Source organism: Halichoerus grypus, chromosome 15 (assembly GCF_964656455.1).
Source record: "Halichoerus grypus chromosome 15, mHalGry1.hap1.1, whole genome shotgun sequence".
NCBI classification, from domain to species: Eukaryota; Metazoa; Chordata; class Mammalia; order Carnivora; family Phocidae; genus Halichoerus; species Halichoerus grypus.
In genome coordinates this window covers 57,443,447-57,459,710 of record NC_135726.1, presented here as the reverse complement: position 1 = coordinate 57,459,710, position 16,264 = coordinate 57,443,447, and the positions used below count along the sequence as shown (strand labels likewise).

Below are 16,264 nucleotides of genomic sequence, written 5' to 3'. Positions count from 1 at the left end.
TCGGGTCATGGTCCCAGGGTCCTGGGATCGAGCCCTGCATTGGATCCCTGCTCGGCGGGAAGCCTGCTTCTCCTTCTCCCACTCCCCCTGCTTGTGTTCCCTCTCTCGCTGTGTCTCTGTCTGTCAAATAAAGAAATAAAATCTTTAAAAAAAGAAAGAAAGAAAGCAGTTCTACTGTGGGTAAAACATTATCAAACAGCATCACCTGCCACAGAGAAGTTGACAGGAAGAGACAATCGATGCAGCAAACTTCACCATTGTCTTATTTTAAGAAGTTGCCCCAGCCCCCCCCATCTTCAGCGCCCACCACCCTGACCACTCAGCAGCCACCAACATGGAGGAGGCAACGTTATAGGATTTTCGTTCCCTTAATGCCCATGGTTCTTGGTCACACTGCTTCGAAGAATGAAGAGGTAGAGCAGACGAAGAGTGGTGGGCAGCCAAGCAGTTTATTAAGCGATAGTATGAAGCTCCCAGAGAGGGAGGGGACCTGAGAAGGTTGCTGTTTTGGAGTTCAAATCTAGGGGTCTTGTAAGCTCCTTCGAGAAGCTATCTTAAGCATCCTGAGAGTGGGGCCCTGTGGATTGGCCACTAAGGTGTGCCAATCAAGGTTTTGATCATGCACCTGTCTACCTATCGGGTTATTGTTCACTTGTTGATGGTCTTTGGGGCTGATCTGAAGACTAACTGCATAAATGTGTGATAGTGACCAATGTTTCATGGTTAATTGTTTTATTTTAGGATGTTTTGCAAAAGTCTCTTCTGCAGAGGCTGCTCAACAGGATGCTATCCTGGTCTTGTCTAAGCTGTCAAACAGGATGCTAGTGCGGTTTTGTCTCAACTGTCCTGGCTCCCTGTTTTCTTGTCGGGGACCCTGGCCCTGAGGACTAAGTGTCCAGTTAACTCCTAACAGCAAGACTCTCCAGCAGCAGAAAGATTACCACTCGCAGAAAGCTCAGATGATGATTAGCACTTATTAAAGTATTTTTTTAAAATTAAGATGTGTACATGGTGGGTTTTTTAGACATAATGCTATTGCACACTTTAATAGACCACCACATGATATGCATGAACAGAACTTTTAGATGCACTGTAAACCAAAAAATGCATTTGACTTGCTTTCCAGCAATATCTGCTTTCTTGGTGGTCTGGAACTAACCCTCCAGTGTCCCCAAGGTGTGCCTGCAATCCTAGAGCCTGTGTGAGGGTCAGATGTCCAGAAAGGAGGTCAAGAAACTGTGTAAGTCCCTGCAGGTGATAAACGGCGCCAAGGTGGAAGTGAATAGATAGCAAGAAGTTTCAGAACATTTCCCCTGTTCTGGAAACCCAAAGGGAACCCCAAGATAGGAACTGCGGTTTTTGGTGAATGAATGAGGCCCACGGTGCGGGAGGGTGACTTCCCCCTAGTGGGAGCCGCAGGCACCGGTGAGCTGTTCCAGGTGAGGCCCGATTCCCGGTGTGGGGACGCGCGGGAGGCAGGACTGCAATCCGGTGCGGACGGAAGGCGCGCGCTGCGCGCTCGGGCAGGGCACGCAGGCGCCCTGGAGGCCTGGCCTCTGCACCTGCTGCCCAGACAGGTGTGCAGCCTGCGCGCGCAGGGCCGGAGGGGGCGGGGGGTTCCCGGCCGAGCCTCAAGCGGACGCCACTCCGACGTGAGAGCCGCCGACCTCGGGATTGGGGAACGAAAGGGGCCTCCCCCGGAAGGTCGCCGACCTCCAGCCAGCCGGCAGGACAGGGGCGGAGCCGGCGGCCCACCTCCCAGCGCGCGTGCGCCGCGACCCGCGTCGGCGCCGGGCACGGTCGCCCAGCTCAGCTCGCCGCTCTGGCCCGACCTGTCGTCTCGAATGCTTTTCCGTCCGCCAACGCCTCTTCTGATTGGTACAGGCGTGCGGCGTGCGCGCTGACGTCACCAGGGCGCATCGTTGCTATAAAAGCGTGGCCGGGGGGCGCGTACTTCTCTTTCTCAGATCTCGGAGCCTACGGTAAGGTGGGGTGTGGTACGCTGCGCGCTCGTCAGGGTGTGGGTCGCGAGGTCGTGCGGACCCCCGACCTTATTTATATGAGTACGCAGAAGAGGTGGGAGGTGGTGGGACGGGACTGCACGCGGCAGTGCGGGCCATGCGGGGCGCGGAGGCGGCGCGGCCGCGGGACCGTGCAGGCGCCGTCCGCGGCCCTCACGCGCCCGGCTCGCCCTCCCGCGCAGGCGCACGCGCGCAGCCAACATGCCGGTGGCCCGGAGCTGGGTTTGTCGCAAGACGTACGTGACCCCTCGGAGGCCCTTCGAGAAGTCGCGCCTCGACCAAGAGCTGAAGCTCATCGGTGAGCGGCCGGGACCCGGTTTCCGCTTCCGGGGGCTGGAGGGCGGGGCCGCAGCCGGGCCGCCCCGCTAGCAGCGCCCTCTTCCGGCAGGCGAGTACGGGCTCCGGAACAAACGGGAGGTCTGGAGGGTCAAGTTCACCCTGGCCAAGATCCGCAAGGCTGCGCGGGAGCTGCTGACGCTGGACGAGAAGGACCCGCGGCGCCTGTTCGAAGGTGTGTGGGTGACGCCGGCTGCCCGAGCACGGCCGCGCGAGCCACGTGGTCCCGGGCCCGGAGCGAAGGCCTGGACGGGGGGGCGGGGCTGGAGTACTGTGGGGCCGCGGGCGTAGGGGTCTTCTGCACGCCTGTGGTTGCGGTCCGGGGTTTCTCCCGGGCGGGGCTGGAGTACTGTGGGGCCGCGGGCGTCGGCGGCTTCTCCACGCCTGTGGTTGCGGTCCGGGATTTCTCCCGGGCGGGGCTGGAGTACTGTGGGGCCGCGGGCGTAGGGGTCTTCTGCACGCCTGTGGTTGCGGTCCGGGGTTTCTCCCGGGCGGGGCTGGAGTACTGTGGGGCCGCGGGCGTCGGCGGCTTCTCCACGCCTGTGGTTGCGGTCCGGGATTTCTCCCGGGCGGGGCTGGAGTACTGTGGGGCCGCGGACGTAGGGGTCTTCTCCACGCCTGTGGTTGCGGTCCGGGATTTCTCCCGGGCGGGGCTGGAGTACTGTGGGGCCGCGGGCGTAGGGGTCTTCTGCACGCCTGTGGTTGCGGTCCGGGATTTCTCCCGGGCGGGGCTGGAGTACTGTGGGGCCGCGGGCGTAGGGGTCTTCTCCACGTCTGTGGTTGCGGTCCGGGGTTTTCCCGGAGCGAAGACAGAGTGATCCCGTTGAAACTACCGGTAGCTCTCCGACTGTGGGGTAGCAACCCTGTTAATAAAGGGGCGGGGACTTCCGGGGGTTCCCTTCTCCTGTGGGTCCCTGGATCTTCCCGACGCCGCCTAGGGGTGGCTTAGAGGTGAGCGTCTGGGGAACGGGGCGCCACGAACTCCGTGCTGGGGGTGGGCCGAGATGTTAGAGGAAGCTCGGGGAACGGGACCCAGCGTGACGTAACTGTGACAGGTAAGAGGCTCCCGATGAGCCCGCTGTGGGAGACGGAACTTGTGTTTTGTGGGAGTTCACGTGGGAGCGAGCGGTGCCGCAGGTGGTTTGGTGTCGGTCCCTAAATGGGCCGCCTTGCCCCTGAGCTTTGGGAACCTTGGTTTGTGGTGAAAAGCAGGAGGGGCTGGGATTCCTGCCTGGCTTTTCCCGAACTCTTCAAGTTGCCAGTTTGAGTTCTCTCCCAGCGCATGCGTAAGAAGGAGACCTGCTTCTGCACGGGAGCGTGCGTGGTCATTCCCGTTAGAGGCCGAGGAAGGCATGGAGCTTGTTTAACCAGTAACAGGACCACACAATCGAGGAAATTCAGGAATCCTGCCCCGTGGATGCTTGGGTGGGACTTTATCCCAAAATGCGGGGAGCCAGCCCCAGGTAGCTGAGGACAGAGGGATTTCGTTAGAGCTACTCAAGTCCAGTTGGAGAAGCAGTCTCGTGGCCGACTGGGCAGGGCTGAGCCGCAGGTAAGCCTGCGGTATTTGTGGTTTCCTGTGTGAGAAGTGGGAGTTACGGGGGGAGGCAGCAGCGCAGGTTGTAGGCTTTCTGGTGAACGAACCCATTTATCCCCCAGGACAGGAGGGAGGAGCTGCAAGCTTTGCCTGCGTCTGGGGGTGTCAGTCCCTGATACAGCCCGAGGTCTGGCCTTGCCTACTGGGAGGCCTGCAGCTTCCGGCAAGAAGCTTCTCTGGTGGTTGTCTGTCAAAAAGACGGACTCTTACACCACATGTTGGCCAGGGGTTCATAGAGGTGTGGGGGGCTCTACCCTAATGGCAGCCCTAAGGACACTGGCATTACATCCGTTTTTCAGAACAGAAACTAAAGTAGCTCAGTGTTTGCCTTGTGCCATGATGACAAGGAGGGGCCTCTGCCTCTGAGGATTGTGCACGTTGTTCTACATTCGGAAAACGTTCTTACTGTTGGATTGTTCCCGCTTGGGCCAGATGGAGCCCAGGTAACTTTTCAGTTATTGGACATGCTCCTGTAGAAGGTACAAAGTTTTATTCAGTGTGCACTGAAAATTACTTTAATTATACATATATAAGGCTTTTTTTGGTGTTGCTGAAATGGCTGGGCGTCCCTATTTTTTAACAGTGTGTAGATGGTTCGATAGTAAATGTGAAATATGTTTGTTTTTTAATGATAGTGGTTTTGTTTTACCTAGAAGTCTCTAAGTTGGAGATTTTAAACTTCGAATTCTTGAAGTTTCTGTTCTCTAGCATAAGGACAAAAAGGCACAATAAAGTGTTTTAGCTGGTAGATAATAATACCAAACTCGTTTTATATTTTTTTAAGATTTTTGTTTATTTGACAGTGAGAGCATAGGTAGGGAGAGGGAGAAGCAGACTCTCCCACTGAGCAGAGCCTGATGTGGGGCTCAATCCCACGACCCTGGGATCACGACCTGAGCGGAAGCAGACACTTAACTGACGGAGCCAGCCAGGCGCCCCGCCCCAAACTTGTTTTTATTTGCCTGTTGGGTAGCTTTTGTATTAATATTTGAATATCCTTGTTCTTTTTTAAGCAACGTATAATTCGCAGACCACGTTATATAGTTCCAGGTGTACAGCATAGCAATTTGATATTTCTATATACTGTGAAATGAACACAGTAAGTCTAGTTAACCCCGTCCTAAAGCCTTTAAAAAAGATACACCCCGGGACGCCTAGGTGGCTCGGTAAGTCAAGCGTTTCCCTTTGGCTCAGGTCATGATCCCAGGGTCCTGGAATTGCACCCTACCTGCTTTGGGAAGCCTGTTTCTCCCTCTGCCTGCCGTTCGTCCTGCTTCTGTGCGTGCGCGTGCTGTCAAATAGTAAAATCTCTTTTTAAAAGAAGATACACTCTTAGTAACGTTGTAATATACAGTAAGTATAACTGGAAGTTTGTACGTTTGACCACCCATTTCCCCTGTGGCTCTGGCAACCACCATAATGTATCTGTTCTCTGTATCTATGAACTTGAGGTGTGTTTTGGTGATGGTGGTGGTTTTGTCTAGATTCCACGTATAAGTGAGACTATGGGATTTGACTCTGAGTTAGTCCACTTGGCATAATGCCCTCAAGGTCCATCTGCGTTGTTGCAGGTGGCGAGATTTCATTCTTTCTATGGCTGAGTAATACCTCACTGTGTGTGTGTATACTACCTCTGTTACCCATTCAACTGTCAGTAGGCGCTTAACGTTGTTTCTGTGTCTTGGCCACTGGAAATAATGCAGTGAACATGGGGGAGCTTCTCTCTTCCAGTTAGCACTTTAATTTTCTTTGGATAAATACCTAGAAGTGGGATTGCCGCATCGTAACTTTTGAGGAACCTCCATACTGTTTTCCATAGTGACTGTGCCACTTTGCATTTCCACCAACAATGCACAGGGGTTCCCTTTCTCCACATCCTCACCAGCACTGTTGTCTGTTGGGTTTTAGATCTAGCCAGTCTGACACGTGTGAGGTGAACTCAACTGTGATTTTGATTTGCATTTCCCTGATCAGTGATGACGAGCACCTGTTCATGTACCTGTTGGCCATCTGTGTCTTAGGGAAAACATCTATTTGGATTCTCTGCCCATTTTTAAAATTACATTGGAATTTTTTGCTATTGAGTTGGGAGTTGCTTGTGTATTTTTGGTGTTAATCTCATGTCAGAAACATGATTTGCAAGCATTTTCTCTTTTTCAAGATTGCTTTGGGGTCTTTTGTGGTTCCGTACAAATCTTAGAGTTGATTCTTTGTTCTACTTATATGGAAAACGCCTTTGGTGGGGTGCCTGGTGGCTCAGTTGGTTAAGCCTCTCTCTGCTTTCAGCTCAGGTCATGATCCCATAGTCCCAGGATAGAGCCCCACTTGTGCTCACACCACGCTCACGCTCTCAGATGTTTAAAAAAAGAAAACACCTTTGGAATTCTGATAGGGATTGCATTAAATTTGTCTATTGCTTGGGGTAATGTGGGTATTTTAACAATATTTTTCCAAATATGAGCATGGAATATCTTTTCATTTTGTGTCTTCAGTCTTTTTCTCATCAATATCTATAGTTTTTAGTGTACAGGTTTTTTATCTCTTTGGTTAAATCTATTTCTGGCTCTTTTATGTTTGTTGACATTTTGTAAATAGGAAGACACAATGTTTTCTGTTCAGCATTCATCAGTGCAAAAAACACAGCCATGTATGATTTGGGGTATTGGGAAAGGTAGAGTGTATTTTTCCATTTTGATCCTGTCTCTTTCCCATCAGCTGTGCTAGGAAAACTGTCACTTTACACAAAGTCATGGAGCTTTCCCTGGGAGCAAGGAGTCATGATGCCAAGAATATTGGAAGTGCCCAGTAATACGGAGCTTGCTTGAATTGTTTTGCTGTAATTAAAGATAATGGCCACTTCATAACAAGTGAAGCATCCTCTTTAAGGGGGTGGGGATAGTTGGGTTTTACCCCAGTGACAGTGTGTTGATTAGCTGTGAGCCTTCGGGCCAGGGTTTGCCCCCAGGATCACAAAGGCAGTCCAGCATGGAGTCGTCGGGAGCTGTGGGCACGGTGCAAGACCTCCTGTGCCCGGGGCTACTGGGAAAAAGTCAGAAGCTGGCATCTGCTGAGTTCTCTCTTGCCATGCATTGTTAGCACATCCACACCATAATTTTTTTAGTGAAAACCACAGAATGATAAAGCGAATGACGATACTCAACTTAAACATGTGCCTGGCCTGTGACTTCTCTCAGGTCTGGAAGCTAGGTACTGCCAGTCCAGTGTTACCACTAAGGAAGGTGGTTTAGCCTCAGATTTGACTAGTAGGGCTTTCCCAGCTCTAGCAGGTTAGCTCTTGAAGCTCTGTGCTTCATTGTGGGAGTTTAGCAACAGCTGCACAGAGTCTGTTGCAGGGAAATGTGAAGTCCTTTTCTGGGGATTGTCTCATTACTCTCCTGCCATCTCCAAGGAAAGTTCTACTTCTTTCGGACGAGAACAGAGGTGTGTATGGTCACTTGCCCTCCTTGGTAAGAGTGTGGCCATAGTGACCTGCCTTAGGGTTGTGGGGGGATTGCAGGAGTCACAGTGGCCATACATTGGTTCCATGATAACGGAGCTCCTTAAGAAGTGGGGGATTCGAACCCAAGAAGTCTGAAGTGAGCCAGACACCTCAGTCTGTACTTCCTCCCCCTCGTACCAGGTAATGCACTGCTGCGGCGACTGGTGCGCATCGGAGTGCTGGATGAGGGCAAGATGAAGCTGGATTACATCCTGGGCCTGAAGATCGAGGATTTCTTGGAGAGGCGCCTGCAGACCCAGGTCTTCAAGCTGGGCTTGGCCAAGTCCATCCACCACGCCCGCGTGCTGATCCGCCAGCGCCATATCAGGTAACGCCTCTCATGGGCTCCCGGAGTCTGTCTTCTGTCCCATCCCCCATGCTAAGTGCGCTGTCCTTACCTCCTCTGCAGCCCTCGGAGGTGACAGAGGTGTGAACACACCTTGAGGGTACAGATTGACCCCTGAAAACAGCTCATGGGGTGCTGGGGACAGCCTCATCCCCCGCCCCGTAGCCCAGCGCAAGGGTCACTGCGGCCTGAGCCGTACACCTTGCGAAGGCTTCTTCAGGCATGCAGGCAACCAGACAGGTAACCACTCGGTGTGCCCAGTTGAGAGAGAAGTCGTCGGGCCTCAGCTGATGTGGGTGGGTTCGTGGATTCGGCTGTCTCGTGTCTTCGCACGCTGTCATTGTTAACTTGGCGAGTGGCCCACAGCCCATGGTCTGATATTCGAGTGCCTGGACTACCGGAGTCCACCTGGCTGGGGGGGGGGGCAGATGGGTCTTTCATCTGGGTGCTCCATTTGCCCTCTTTCAGATTTTGTAGAACAGAGTCTCAGCTGCCTCAAGGACAGGGAGGCTGCTCCTTAGAGAGTAAAACCCCGTGTCTGGCACTTTGAGACTCAGACCCTGGAATTACTGGCTGCCACCAGCTCGCCCTCCTTACTTTGTGGTCTGGTGTGAGTTGAGTGATGCTCTAAAGCTCTCCAGAACACAGGGTGCTGGAGGGTCAGGAACACCCTTCCGGTTGGTGTCACTGCAGCACCAACCCTACCAAGTCCGAGCAGAGAGCAGTGTCTCCTCCCGCTGGGACCCTATTCCCCCGTCCCCTCACCTGCTGTCCCCTCACCTGCTGTCCCCTCTCCAGGGTCCGAAAGCAGGTGGTGAACATCCCGTCCTTCATTGTCCGTCTGGATTCCCAGAAGCACATTGACTTCTCCCTGCGTTCTCCATACGGGGGTGGCCGCCCAGGCCGTGTGAAGAGGAAGAATGCCAAGAAGGGCCAGGGTGGGGCTGGAGCCGGCGATGACGAAGAGGAGGATTGAGCCCACCCTTCCATCCCCTCGGGGCGTGAATTGTCTAGTTTCCCAGTCAGATAATAAAACAAATCAACCCTTTGGAACTGGTGTTTATTGGTGTGTGTGTCTCCCTTCCTGCTCTGAACCTACAGCCTCTGGTGGGAAGAGGCACAGGCCGGATCCTTGACCAGGTTCCGTCCAGCTAGTTCACACCTCTGAGGCTTGCCTGCTTAGAGGGGCCTGGCGAGCTTCCCAGCTGGTGTCCTTGCTGCTTGGGGCAGGGGTGCAGTCGTGAGCAGCACAAACATATACCAGTTATTTCAGCGGGGACACCAGTGTTAGGGAGATTCTCAAGCCAGCTATTGGCATGGGGGTGGGGAGATTCCTTTCCGGGCAGAGGAAGTAGCAAGCGGAGGGTCAGCCCAGTGTCTCTAGCCCTTTGAACTTGACCCTGGCAAAAAGAAGTCAAGGTTAAGGTTGGCAGGAGCTAAATGCTGAACCTTGGGTTGCCGGTGAGGATGAACTAGTTGAATTGGGGTTTGCTGGGGAGCACTGAACAAGCTGGTTTAAAGCTTATTGGTGTGGTTGGGAAGGGAGAGCTGAGGCACCCTGCTCCCCTCCCCCTGCATCTGGAGTTTCTGAACACAAGGTCAGGAGGGAGAGCAGCTTCCCTTTTCTCTGCCTTGTTGAGAGCTGTGCCTGACAGAGAAGGGGCTTGGTCTCCAGGAAACCGGAAGCCCTTGGCATTGAGCAACCCCTCATGGGCTGCAGCATTGCTCACGAGTCATCTTTTGAGGCCTTGGGCTCTGAGGTCAGTTGAAAGTGCCCAGCTTCAGTGTGATGGCCCTGGGTCCTGCAAAGCTTTCAGAAGGTCCCCAGTTCTTGCAGCTTAGTGCTGGGTTCCCCCCGACACCACGAGGTTGCTACTTGGTAAAGGTCTTGGCGTTTCTCGGGGATCCTTGTAGGCACAGTAAGATCAGCTGTGCCATGATGGGAATTCAGGAAGCTATCAACTTCCACAAGGTCCCAGGAGTTGCTGGTGGTCTGTGTCCTGCCTCCAGGCTCCTTAGCACCCACTGTGGGCAGCTCCTGTGCCTTCCAGGATCCCTGCAGGGAGCCTTCCAGACCCCTGGAGTGGCCAGATGGGTCTTTCCTGGGCTAGCGGATGGCCAGAGAAGCATACACGTTGGGCTCATCTGGGGGTTCCCGTGGTTGGGAGGAAGGGGGTGCACTTGTCTCCTGTGTGAGGGTCAAGTGGTTCAGCTGGGCGTAGGTCACATCTTGAGGGTCTTCAGGTACCGCAGCCTGGAACTGGGGGGGGGGGGAAGGCATGTGGCTGGGGAGGGGAGGACGCACTCCCTGGGGGTCTAGGGACCTTGCTGGACAGGAGTGGCCTTGAGCCCACTCTTGCCCTCCTTCAGTGTATCTGGGGAGGAGGGGTGTGAGTTGGAAATGCCTGTGGTGTAGACACGGAGTGGGCACGTGGGTAGTTGGCTGTGGGAATCGTGCTGGGCGAGGTCAAGGCTGGAGGCAGGAATTGAGGTGGGCCATCAATGTGGAGGGACAGGCAGACCCAGCGCCCCCTGGCTCAGCTCCTTGGCCAGGGTGAACTGTGTGAACCTGCCGCAGGTTGTTGGGGAAAGAACAGAAAGCAGAAGGCTGAGCGAGGCTGTGGGACCACTTTGTGCGGAGTTGAGGAGGCGCCTTCTCTGGGCCTCCACAGGCCCAGGGGATGGTTCAGCCCTAACCTCCAGCTCCGCCCACTCGAGTGTCCCAGCAGCTGGAGATCAGAAGAGGCCCAGGGGAGTGGGGTCGCAGCAGCACAGAGAGTGGTGGGCTTCCTAAAGGGAGAGGCCTGCTGCTGGGCGGAGAGTCCACTGGGTTTACCACGTGAGCAGGGAGGCAGGGGGTGCCCTGGTCAGGGGCACAGGGAGCTCACCTGGCTGTCCAGCTGTGTGTCCTCCTCAGGCTGTGTGTCTTTGATGACAGCATCTGGTGGGGACAGAACAATGTGGCCCCCCCCTCTTGCCAAGATCCCCAGAGAGGGTCAGTGATGTTACAAAGCCGCACGGAGTCCGATGCCGTCCCCCGCCTCCACTGCCCACCCGCATGTCTGGGCCCGCCTCCTCTCTCCCCCAGGGCGGCCGCACGCTTCCCCTTACACAAGGACTCCTCCTGGGCAGTGGCAGCCGGAACGGACCTGGGGAGGAGACGGGGGAGTTAGCGGCAGTGAGGGCCACTGGCTGGCAGGAGTCGGGGTCTCGGGGTGGTCTTACCTCCCGTGCAGGCCTCTGTCCTCAGACACCTTCGCTGACACTGCTGCAGGAAGTTGGAAATCAGCCTCAGGCTGCCCCCGATCCCCGAACCCTCCAGGGCCTGCCTTAGGCTGAGGCTCTGTATGATCCCCGCCCATCCCCACGTACAAGTCAAGAGAAAGCAGTTCCAACAATGAAAAACAAAGCTTGGATGTGTTTTCAAACATTCCATAAGTTCGAAAAGCCGAAAGGATAAAATATTTACACGTATGCTCACGTGTACCCTTCTTCCTAGGGTTTCTCACTGGGAGATGCTGGAGTCTTTCTACACGGCCTTTCCCACCTCTCCGGCTTCCCTCTCTGGCCACTGCCCTGAGCCCGCCCTCGGTCGGCCCCCAGGACAGCCACCACCCCCTGGGGCCCGTCACCCCCTCCCCTTCTCACCTGGCTTCCTGCCTTCGCCCCGACGCCGGTGTCGGACCAGGAGGAGGACGAGGAGGCCGAGCAGCAGGACGAAGGCCACCGAGACCCCGATGACGTACAGGTACCAGTGGGGACCTTGGGCAGGAGCCACACCATGAATGAGCCAGTGACGCCGTTTAACTGAGCACCTACTGTGTGGCAGGCACCTGCTGGGCTCTGTGCACTCACCTCTGACCCTGTCAACGATCACGCAGCAGGGGATTGCCGCCCCTCCCGCCCACTCCACAGACAGGAAACTGAGGCACTGAGAGGTCATTCACATGTCTCAGGTCGCCCAGCATGGGGGCGGCAGGGCTGGGGCTGGGACCAGGGCTGTGGGTTCCCTTGTAGGATTTGGGGTTTTTTCATGCTGCCCCCTTACCCTCCAGGCAGAACACCTGAGTGGAGACCTGTCCACCAAACCCAAGCCCAGACGCGTCTCCCCGACTGCACAGGCCTGACCCCCCACAGGGGCCTGTGTGGACCTGGAGTGTGTGTATGCGTGAGGGCAGGAGGGAGGGCTCTGCCTCTCCAGAGATCCAAGAAGGGCCATGCTGAGGCTTTCACCGAAATCTCACAGCAGCCCTGAGGAAGGTGGCGGGAGGCCTGTTGTGCAGACAGTGAGCCTGGGCCACGGAGAGGGACATGACTCGTCCAAGAGCCCACAGCTGGGAAGTAGCAGAGCTGGGGTCTGATCGTGGGGGTGTGACTTCCAAGCCTTGTTCTTGCCCTGACTCCCCAGCTGCTCTCAGGCTGGGCCCCCTTACCTTCTGTGAAGGTGAACTCAGACACTTCCTGTGTGTGCCTACTCCCCGGCCCCACCCTGCACAGGGATGGGGCCACCTTCTTGCCCTTTGCAATCAGATTTGCAATCGGAGGAATTGTCCCAGTGAGAAGGAACTTCTCTCGGGCCGCAATCTCAGGAAGTGGCTGAGGCAAGCCTAGGCTGAGCTCCTCCCACCCACCACCTCCCGACAGAGACCCCACTTACCCCTCTGTGGGATGAGGGGTGTATCCTCAGAGCCTCCTGGGACCACTACAGGGAGGTGGGGGGCAGGTGAGGGGCTGGGGCTACGTGCTCCCCACTTCAGGGTGCTCCTCCCCCAGCTGGGCGCCACCCTCTCCCCCTGCCATGACCACCCCACCTGCCACCTGGCCCAGGCTCAGAGCCCCCGGGGCCCCGTGGTTACCCCAGACACAAGCCGTGCCACAGAGGGTGACCTTCTGTGACCCCCTCACTCCCATCCCCGGAGGACAGGTCCCTGAGCTGACCATGAGGACAAAAAGGGGACAGGGCTGGGCCCCTCACCTGAGACCAGGAGCTCCAGGGGGTCACTGGGCTGGGACAACAGGTAGGGGGAGGTGCTGTGAGAGCCGTAGCACCTGTAGGTCCCCCCGTGGGCTGAGGTCACAGGACTCAGGGTGAACTTGACCTGGTAAGGTTTCGCTGTGTCCTGCAGACGAAGGACCTGGGGAGGAGCCAGGGACCCCTCCTTGGACAGGTGGAAGGTATCCAACCAGATCTCAGAGCGACACTGCAGAGTCACGTTCTCTCCCCAGGACACTGAAGGCCCCGGCTGGGCTGAGAGGGACGGTTTCTCATACATTCCTGGGGGAGTGAAGGTGGTGACGTGTAGAGAGCCACCCCTCCCCACACGCCCCTTGACCCTGAGCTGGGGGACCACCATCCTCTCTCCAGAGACTCTGTGTGGGACCCCCTCTCAGCACCTCTTGTGTCTCTGAGTGGGTGTCCTTTATCTCCATGGCCCTCACTGTCCCTTTCTCAGTCCCTGTCTCTAGACCATGTCTCCATATCAGCCTGTGCTCGTGACCCTTTCCCTGGACCCCATCACCCAGGGTCAACTGTGGTCCCAGGCCCTGAGTCGGGACATGGGGCAGGGGGCGCCTCACCTGTGATCAGGACATCCAGAGGGGCACTGGGTGCCGACCACGTGGAGGAGAGCTTGTGTCCACAGTAGCAACTATATCGGCCCCCGTGGGTGGAGCTCACAGGGCCCAGGGTGAAGTTGGGGCCGGGTTGCCCATCTAGACGCTGGGGAGCTCTGAGCTCCTCATCCTTGGTCAGAGCGAATCTGTCAAAGCCAGTCTCTGAGCGACACTGGAGGGTCACGCTGTCTCCAGACTGCACCAGGGATCCCGGCTGGGCCGAGAGGGAGGGCTCCCTGTAGACACCTGGACGGAAGGGGACAGTGGCACTGAGGGGACTCACAACCCACATTGGCCCAGGGCCTGCAGTGAGGCTCTTATGTGTCCCTCCCAAGGCCTCCCACCTGTGGGTCTGGCCCCAGGACGACCTTGTCACCCACCCCCCATCAACCCCAGGGCTCCACTGGGCATATGGCTTAGGTCAGTCATCTGGGCCCAGGAGGTAGATGGGGTGAAGCAGGGGCCTGCTCACCTGTGACCTGAAGGTGCAGAGGGTCACTGGGCTGTGACCACGAATATGGGTAGGATTCGTGAGAAGTGTAGCATCTGTAGGTCCCCCCATGGGAGGTGTTCACAGGGCCCACCAGGAAGGCTGCCTGGTACCTCTCACGACGGAACGTCAGTTCCAGGTGTTGGGGCACATCAGCCCCCCGCTCCTTCAGCAGGTGGAATGACCCGCATGGCCACAGTGAGCTACAGGAGAGGGACACATTCCCTCCCAAGGCCACCACAAGGGCTGGGTTGGCTGAGAGGGAGGGTGCATTATACACTCCTGAGGGAGAAGGAAGGAGCTGTGTTATAGGACCATCACCCCATGTACCCCGTGCACTGTGGACTGTGAGCGAGGGGCCCCCTGAGGTCACACTCTGTTCCCTTCTGCCTGGAGGAGGCCCCCAGGGGGCGGGGACCAGCTCCTGCCCTCACCTGTCACCACCAGGGCCAGGAGGTCACTCCGCTGTGACCAGCTCTTCCTTCTCTGATATGCACACTGGTATCGCCCTGAACTGTGTGAGCTCACGGATGCAAAGGAGAAACTGACCCTGTTGCTGGAATCCTGTGAGGTCTTCATGGACAAGAATTCATAGACCCTCTCTTTATACAGATAGTAGACATCAGCCCACAGAGATGCCTGACACCAGATGGTCACAGGGCTCCCCTTGGTGACCATGAGGCCAGGATCAGCCCAGATGGAGGGTTTGGGGAGGGTCCCTGGAAAGGAATCAGATGGAGAGTTGCAAGGGTGCCCTTCTCTCCTCATTTTCCCACCTGTCACCCCAAGGCCCTTCCCACACCGGTCACCATCAGCCCTGACCCTCTGTGACCCCCAAATGCCCAGGGGGTTGTTGGGCGGAAACAGGAGGTCTGGGGAGGACTTACCTGCCCGTGCCTGGTCCCACAGGCCCCAACACAGCCCTGGAAGAGAGTTCCTGTGAGTGCGTCCCCCACCCACACGTAGCTGCTCCAGGCCTGGTTTGGGCCCCTGGGCACTGGGGTCACATCTGGGGCTGAGCACACTCCTTCCCCCAGAAGTTCTGCCCCCACTGATCCTCCACAGTCCTGAGATCTCCCAGGGACCAGGACCTGGGGGCTGGGGGGAAGGACAACCCCATCCCTCCTCGTTTCCAGAAAGCTCACCAAGGTAGAGAAGGGCAGTGAGAGTCAGGGTCCCAGCGCTGCCTCCCATGGTCCCAGCCGTGCAGACAGCTTATAAAGTCCTCAGAGTGTGCTGGGCGGACAGATGCACAGGGTGTGACCCAGCCCAGGCCCTGTGTTGCTGGTCACGGGTTCCAGATGGATGGCCTCACAGGAAGGGGGACAGCCCCTCCAGGGCCTCGCTCTGCTCTCCCTGAAGGGTGGCCTGAGAGCAGCAGGTCCTGGGACTGTTCAAAGCAGACGTGAGTCTCCCCAGACCACACTCACTCTGCCTCCTCCCCACCAAGCCCAAGTCCAGAGAACAGCACTGGTCCCCGCACATGAAGCTTGGGGAGGTAGGGCAGGGTCTGGGAGCCAGCCCACTTCCAGTTCCACTTCTGCCCCTTACTCACACAGAGGCTGTGTGACCTGGGCTGTGACACTTCCCTTTCCTGAGCTTCTGTAAATGCAAATTTTCATCCTTCCACCACACTGACAATCAACCAGTGACCACGTCCAGTCATGGTGCCAGGCACTGGAGATTCATTGGTGAGGGGGCAGACTCGTTCCTTCCCTGGATGCACGGGGCTGTGATTAGTGATAACAGACAATATAAATATTTAGGTGGGAAACAATTCTATTATAGCCTTATAAGCCTCTTCCAAGTTGGAAGAAAAAAGAAAACGGAATCATGAGAATCATAATGTGTAGACATCATACAGTCTGGGTCCTGGTTGTGAGGGGTCCTTCTGGGGGATGGAGTGACAGAAGGCAGGAGCTGGGGTTTAGCACAGAGATGGGAGTGGGGGGCATCCTCAACCAGAAAGATTTGAGCTGTTCTCAGAACTGAGAGCAATCAGGAAGCCAGGGCCTTGTCACACAGGATTTTGGGCATCATGCAAGCATTTGGATTTCTACTTTAAGGCAATGGGAAGATTTTAACCAGCAGACAGTCGAACAGATTTCTGTCTGGAAAAGACTAACGCTGTAGGAAATACAATTAGTGGTCAAACCCCAGCATTCGTCTGGTCCCCGGGTGGTGTGTTGATCAGTAATTAAGCTGTGTATATAGTTTTCTCACTTAAGTCTTACCCAAACCTATCACACAAAACACATGTACAGTTGAGCAGAATGAGCCAGGATGGTAGGTTGAAGAGGAGTTGGCCAGGTTCAGATTGGCTGAGGGGGCAGCCCGAGAGAAGGCATGGAATTGTTAATAG

At 56.2% G+C, this 16,264-nt stretch overlaps 2 protein-coding genes and 1 long non-coding RNA gene across 13 annotated transcripts; 2 read left to right on the top strand and 1 right to left on the bottom strand.

The window, feature by feature from the left end:
- Nucleotides 1–1,828: 1,828 nt before the first annotated feature.
- On the top strand, nucleotides 1,829–8,852 carry RPS9 (ribosomal protein S9). The gene is made up of 5 exons (XM_078063769.1): nucleotides 1,829–1,982; nucleotides 2,204–2,319; nucleotides 2,410–2,532; nucleotides 7,595–7,781; nucleotides 8,598–8,852. Exons 2-5 carry the CDS (start codon nucleotides 2,223–2,225, stop codon nucleotides 8,773–8,775), a joined length of 585 nt encoding a protein of 194 aa, XP_077919895.1. The 5' UTR covers nucleotides 1,829–1,982; nucleotides 2,204–2,222; the 3' UTR covers nucleotides 8,776–8,852.
- Nucleotides 2,539–4,757, top strand: LOC144380331 (uncharacterized). The gene is made up of 2 exons (XR_013444436.1): nucleotides 2,539–3,909; nucleotides 4,254–4,757. It is a non-coding gene; the product is annotated as an uncharacterized LOC144380331 (long non-coding RNA).
- Nucleotides 8,844–15,489, bottom strand: LOC118529517 (leukocyte immunoglobulin-like receptor subfamily B member 3). Of its 11 annotated transcripts, none has more exons than XM_036082367.2 (12): nucleotides 15,048–15,481; nucleotides 14,790–14,825; nucleotides 14,337–14,621; nucleotides 13,885–14,184; nucleotides 13,377–13,658; nucleotides 12,775–13,074; nucleotides 12,457–12,501; nucleotides 11,448–11,561; nucleotides 11,025–11,067; nucleotides 10,911–10,948; nucleotides 10,688–10,740; nucleotides 8,844–10,059 (listed from the first exon to the last, which is right to left on the bottom strand). In XM_036082367.2, exons 1-12 carry the CDS (start codon nucleotides 15,094–15,096, stop codon nucleotides 9,907–9,909), a joined length of 1,698 nt encoding a protein of 565 aa, XP_035938260.2. In that variant the 5' UTR covers nucleotides 15,097–15,481; the 3' UTR covers nucleotides 8,844–9,906. The 11 variants fall into 11 exon arrangements, with proteins under 11 accessions (XP_035938260.2, XP_035938254.2, XP_035938271.2 ...); XM_036082371.2 differs by lacking the exon at nucleotides 8,844–10,059 and adding an exon at nucleotides 10,066–10,368 and having other exon boundaries at nucleotides 15,048–15,486; XM_036082361.2 differs by having other exon boundaries at nucleotides 9,897–10,059; nucleotides 10,688–10,948; nucleotides 15,048–15,486.
- Between the last annotated feature and the right edge of the window lie 775 nt (nucleotides 15,490–16,264).